This window comes from Pinus tabuliformis, chromosome 4_2 (assembly GCF_031772625.1).
Source record: "Pinus tabuliformis cultivar Carrire ecotype Pingquan chromosome 4_2, CPIR1, whole genome shotgun sequence".
Taxonomy (NCBI): Eukaryota; Viridiplantae; Streptophyta; class Pinopsida; order Pinales; family Pinaceae; genus Pinus; species Pinus tabuliformis.
In genome coordinates, this window is record NC_142304.1 from 167,759,596 (window position 1) to 167,765,668 (window position 6,073).

Sequence of the window (6,073 nt, forward strand, 5' to 3'; positions counted from 1 at the left end):
CCTGGTAGTGGGAAGAATTGAAAATGCATTGGGAAGAAGCTGCCTAAGAAATTCTGTTAAATTCTGAGAAATTGCCCGGAACTTCTGCAATTTCCTCACGACTATTAAGAGGCCTCACGACTCAGTTTCTTCAAGAAAATAAGAAGTTCAGGATTTCTTCAAAATTGGCGGAATATTGAGAGTGATTAAGGAGGACGACAACAATTTTCCGGCTCTGCAACGCACTTTCAATCTTTATTTTGTTGTTATTCATTTCTATATCCAATGGCTTCCTCCTCAACATCCACCACCTCCACCTCCACCTCCACCTCCACCTCCACCTCCACCTCACATAACCCCAACAACAACGACTATGTATTTGATGTTTTCATCAGTCACAGGGTCCCCGATGTCAAGAAAACCTTGGCCACCCATCTCTACCATCGCCTTTGCAAACATGACTTGAGGGTATTTTTAGATGAGCAGGAATTGCGCGCGGGAGATGCTGTAAACCCTCAACTTGAAAGCGCCGTTAGAACATCCTCAGTGAATATAGCGATTTTTTCTCCAAATTATGCGGAATCAAAATGGTGCCTCGATGAGCTGCTAAATATGGTAGACTCTATGTCAAAGTACAAGTCCACCATCATCCCAGTCTTCTACGGTGTCACGCCTGCAGAGCTTCGGTGGACGCAGGGTGGAAAGGGAGTCTACGCTCAAGCCCTATACAAACTTCAAGGGAAAAAAACATTTGATGGTCAGCATCGACACGATTCCGACATTATTGAAAAATGGAGGAATGCTCTGTCTACAGTTGCAGATATAAAAGGTTTTGACGGAGCGACATACAACAGGTGAGAAAACCACCCCTCCATATAAATTTGAGCATTTAATTGATAGATAGGTAGCACCATATGTACCCATTATTATTATCTGTTTCCATTTCTGTTTTGAAAGAGAATGAAAGAGATGAAGATGAATTTCGTTTGCATGGTAGCAATAAGCACTCTTATAAAAAAAATCAATAAAATCTCTTTGGAAAAATAATGAACAAATAAACAAATATCCTAGAGCAAAAGCAAATTAAATTCATAAAAATTTCATAGTTAAATGTGATTAAAACTTCCGATGCATGCATATAGGCAGCTTTATTTGTTTCTAATTATGATTAATGATAAAGATGAAACCAAATCTAGATTAAATATCACTCAAAATAAATTCTTCTTTCCTGTCTATTATTCTTTTGAGATCTTTAGTTCTGCCCTTGTACTTCATAGCGAGTGTCTGATGTTCAACCACTGTTCATGTTTGGTTTCTTTCACTGTTTTAGTATGGAGCAGCTCCTAGAAGACGTGGTGGAAGGAGTGCTGAAAAATGTGAAAAGAAGATTGTATGTGTCCGAATATCCAAAAGGCTTGCAGGGAAAATTAAAAAACTTTGAAACCACAATGTCATTGCAGCAGGAAGATGGGAAGGTTAGAGTTATAGGAATTGTGGGCCTTGGAGGGGTTGGCAAAACCACCCTAGCAAAAGAGTTCTTCAACAATCAGAGATCAAAATACAAGCGATGTTGCTTTTTATTTGATATCAGAGACAATACTTTAACTACCTTGCAGAGCTACCTTCTAAAGGACTTAACTCAAAAGGAAATGGAAATACGCAGCACTGATGAAGGCAAAGAAAAGCTCCGAAGTTATCTTCCATCTTCTGATTGTCTCATTATTTTAGATGATGTGGACCATATTAAGCAGTTGGAGGCATTACTTTTACCAGCGAAAGATGCCCTTAAAACCAATAGCTTAATTTTAGTGACATCCCGCAATAAGGATGTTCTCATAAGATCACAGATTCCAGAGACGTCGATTTACAGGTTAGAAGGTCTCGAACCAGAGCATTCCCGAGAGCTCTTTTGCTGGCATGCATTTGGCAAGCCTCATCCTGCTGTCGGATTTGACAAGGAGGTTGAAAAGTTTTTGGGTGCCTGCCTTGGATTGCCGTTATCTATTAAAGTATTTGGGTCGCTTCTCTGTGGAATAAATGATTTAAATCATTGGGAAGCACAATTTCGCAAAATCTCCAACATGCTTCCTGATGATATACAAGGCAGGCTAAAAATTAGCTACGACGGTCTCGATGAAGAGGAAAAGAAGATATTCTTAGACATTGCCTGCTTCTTCAGAGGAGAAAAGAGAGACAGAGTCATTAGAATATGGAATGTATCCGGCTGGGAAGGGTCACTAGGTCTTTGGAAGCTGGAAAACAGATGCTTGGTGCAAGTGGACAGTCAAAACCGTCTGAGAATGCATGACCATGTTAGAGACATGGGCAGATATCTGGCGGAGAAGGAACCTCCTGATGGTGAGCTTCGGCTTTGGAACCCAACTGATAACCTTTTTCATAAGCTTTCCGGCCAATTACCTGTAAGTATTTTGAAGTGTTTTCGACAGATTTCCAATTAGCGTCCTGTTATCACAATTGTGTCTGGTTAGTTTTGAATTCTTAAAACTTTGCATGAATGGATCTTGTTTCTAACAGCTCTGAGTGAACAATTCAGGTGCGTGGAATTAGCCTGGTAGATGGAAATGAGGTTGAACAATCTTTCGAAAACTTTGCGGAGCCTGCTCGCACTCGTTTATTGAGTAATATGAGCAGGTTGCAGTTGCTTAAGGCTGAAAGTTATTTTCCTAAATGCCTATTGAATGTTTGCCACCATTTACCAAACCTAATATATTTAGACTGGCTGAACTGTCCCGAGTCCTCCTTCCCTTCCTGGATTCCAACAAAGAATTTAAGAGTTTTACATATAGAGGGAAAATCTTTGAAAACACTCTGGCAACACGAATCTCAGGTATTCTTTTTAAATTTCTATTTTTTGTTTTTTCTTCAAATTGTAAAAATTTACTGCATTTAAGAATTGTCTTCCTCTAACACACTGCCTGTGACATTTACAGTGTTAGACGTACTTTAATAATGTATGTGAACAATGCAGGCACCTCTGCAGCTGAGGGAATTGTGGATTCAGGCTCCCCTTTTAAATGTTCCAGATTTCATTGGGAACCTGCAGCATCTCGAAATATTTGTAGTGTCCCATAGTCTTCATCTTGAAAGTTTGCCAGATTTGGTTGGGAACCTAGCAGGCCTCCAACATCTCGACTTGAGCTGGTGCTCCGCTCTGCAGACACTTCCGGACTCTGTTGGGAACCTAGCAGGCCTCAAACATCTCAACTTGAGCCGGTGCTCCGCTCTGCAGACGCTTCCCGACTCTGTTGGGAACCTAGCAGGCCTCCAACATCTCGACTTGAGCCGGTGCTCCGCTCTTCAGACGCTTCCGGACGCTGTTGGGAACCTAGCAGGCCTCCAACATCTTGACTTGAGCCGGTGCTCCACTCTGCAGACGCTTCCGGACTCGGTTGGGAACCTAGCAGGCCTCCAACATCTCGACTTGAGCCGGTGCTCCACTGTGCGGACGCTTCCGGACTCTGTTGGGAACCTAGCAGGCCTCCAACATCTTGACTTGAGCCAGTGCTCCGCTCTGCAGACGCTTCCGGACTCCTTTGGGAACCTGGCACGCCTCCAACGTCTCGACTTGAGCCGATGCTCCGCTCTGCAGACGCTTCCGGACTGGGTTGGGAACCTAGCAGGCCTCCAACGTCTCAACTTGAGGTCATTCTCCGCTGTGCAGACGCTTCCGGACTGGGTTGGGAACCTAGCAAGCCTCCAACGTCTCGACTTGAGCTGGTGCTCCGCTCTGCACACGCTTCCGGACTCGGTTGGGAACCTAGCAGGCCTCCAACGTCTCGACTTGAGCTGGTGCTCCGCTCTGCAGACGCTTCCGGACTCGGTTGGGAACCTAGCGGGCCTCCAACGTCTCGACTTGAGCTGGTGCTCCGCTTTGCAGAGGCTTCCGGACTTGGTTGGGAACCTAGCGGGCCTCCAACGTCTCGACTTGAGCTGGTGCTCCGCTCTGCAAACGCTTCCGGACTCGGTTGGGAACCTAGCAGGCCTCCAACATCTCAACTTGAGCTTCTGCGACGCTCTGCAGACGCTTCCGGACTCGGTAGTAGAGCAGCTGCGCCAATGCCTAGGAGAAGAATTTATTTATTGGAGGAGAAGTTTCCAATGATGGAGAAGGTTGCAATGAAGAAAGCAGTCACGAAAGCTGAGAAATAGATTTCAGTGAAGAAAGCGAGTGGTAAAATATAACAACACTTTCAAAATGACAATCGTGGTCTGGCGGATACAGTGCAGTGTATATTGGTCAAGGTTTATATATTTGGAGACCAAAATTGTGTTTATGTTTCATCTTGGTTTTTTTTGTTGTCATGCTATTTTAGTCTAGTGAAGTTGTGAGTTGTGTTTGTAAATTATTAATTTCTTCATCCCAATTTCATGAATGGATCTTTGAGCAATTTTGTCAACATCAAACTCCCATATATTATTGTGTGTTTACTTATGCCTTTCATTTATCTAGGCTTGCAATTCATATTTGTTGAGTTTTTTTTGTTGGTGTGTTGTTAAACAATCTCAATGGTTGGGCTTTCCACATCAAATGTAGAAGCCCTTGGTTCAACAAGTGAGAAGAAATGAAAAATTGTCAAAAGGGTGAGTTTCAACTCCACTCTAGATATGGAACACTCTATGGAAAAATCAAACATCAAAAATTCGATGGAGAGAGGATTAATTAATGATTTCACTAGCCTTTGGTCTAGCCCCAATATTGTTCAAGAATGGACCCCTAAGAATTGCATCAATCAAAACTTTATTTCTATTATTACTGCAAAAAAGCATTTTTATATATTTTTTATCTATAAAATGCAGTGGATATTCCATTGGATAGTTTGTCTCAACATATTTGATAAAATATATTAAAATTCGAAAATCTATACTATGAGGGTTTATTTTTCTTAGATTTCTAAATTTATTAATTTAATAAATCTAGAACAACGAAAAATATGGAAAATAGAGGACAATGAAAAGTAAACATCAACAAACCACAATGAACATAAGATATGCTTTGGGAAATCCTTTTAAGAGAAAAATTAGTTGGAAGGTGAGTTTTCTTTGCTCTCTCTTCCTCTAAGTGGAAGTCGTGCAAATACAAAGTAGTGAGACCTATGGCCCATGGGTTGCTACAAAACAAAACCCTATGTTATGCTCTCTCTCTTTATCCACTCTTAGCAACTCTTTTCAGCTATGGAACATAATGCACTTGAATAGAATGGAACCATGTTTCCTCCTAGTGGCATGGTTATAACATAGCTTGGTAGCCAACTAGTGGTTAAGTTTGACTCCTTTGAACTCTTAAGTAAAGTTACAATATCAACCCTTCTAGAGTCCTCTTCATCATGTTCACGTGTCTAGTGCCTTTTCTATGAATAATAGGGCCCGGTGTGGCATCCTCTCGAATTATGGTGGTTCATCACGATAGGTGAACTTTGGGAGGCATAACTCTTGCATGAAAACTCTAATTAACGACTTTTGTAGATAGTTGGAAAGTCCTATGTTGTATGATAACACTAATGGATGGAGTGCTTAAGGGGAAAAGTTTTACTCCCCAAAAAACATCATTAAAGGCCTCACACTGGCCCTAGAAGGTTCAAGGCCCCAATTCTCCAAATTGGGCCTTACTGCTAAAATTGCTCATGTAAGTTGATTTCTCTAATTTTCCACTCTATAAGCATTGAGATGGATAAAAACCAATGTAACGATCCAATCCATGTCGATTTTTATTTGAAAATATAGAATAAAGGGACTTGATCTTTAGAACTCGTTCCTATTCTATGGGTTGCAGGGGAATAGGGGAATGTATTTATTTCATTAGACTTTGGACTTTAACCCAGATATAGAAATCACATTTGCTCCTATTTGGATCAAACTCCCACACCTTCATATTATCTTTGGGACCTTGATTCCTTCAAAATATTGGAGAAAAGTTGGGGTATTACATAATTTACATTGAACCTAAAGGAATTTTTTTTACATGTGCTAGAATTTGTGTGGAAATGGACTTTCAACCAAGAGTGTCTGAGGCAATTTAATTGAATTTGGAGGACCAGAGTTATCTACAGGCCCTAATTATGAGCAAGTCATTTTT

At 41.3% G+C, this 6,073-nt stretch overlaps 1 protein-coding gene across 1 annotated transcript; it reads left to right on the plus strand.

Annotated features, from left to right (window-relative positions):
* Positions 1-264: 264 nt before the first annotated feature.
* On the plus strand, positions 265-4,244 carry LOC149168710 (disease resistance protein Roq1-like). The gene is made up of 4 exons (XM_089424955.1): positions 265-833; positions 1,310-2,399; positions 2,534-2,827; positions 2,969-4,244. Exons 1-4 carry the CDS (start codon positions 265-267, stop codon positions 4,100-4,102), a joined length of 3,087 nt encoding a protein of 1,028 aa, XP_089281081.1. The 3' UTR covers positions 4,103-4,244.
* The last annotated feature ends 1,829 nt before the right edge of the window (positions 4,245-6,073 follow it).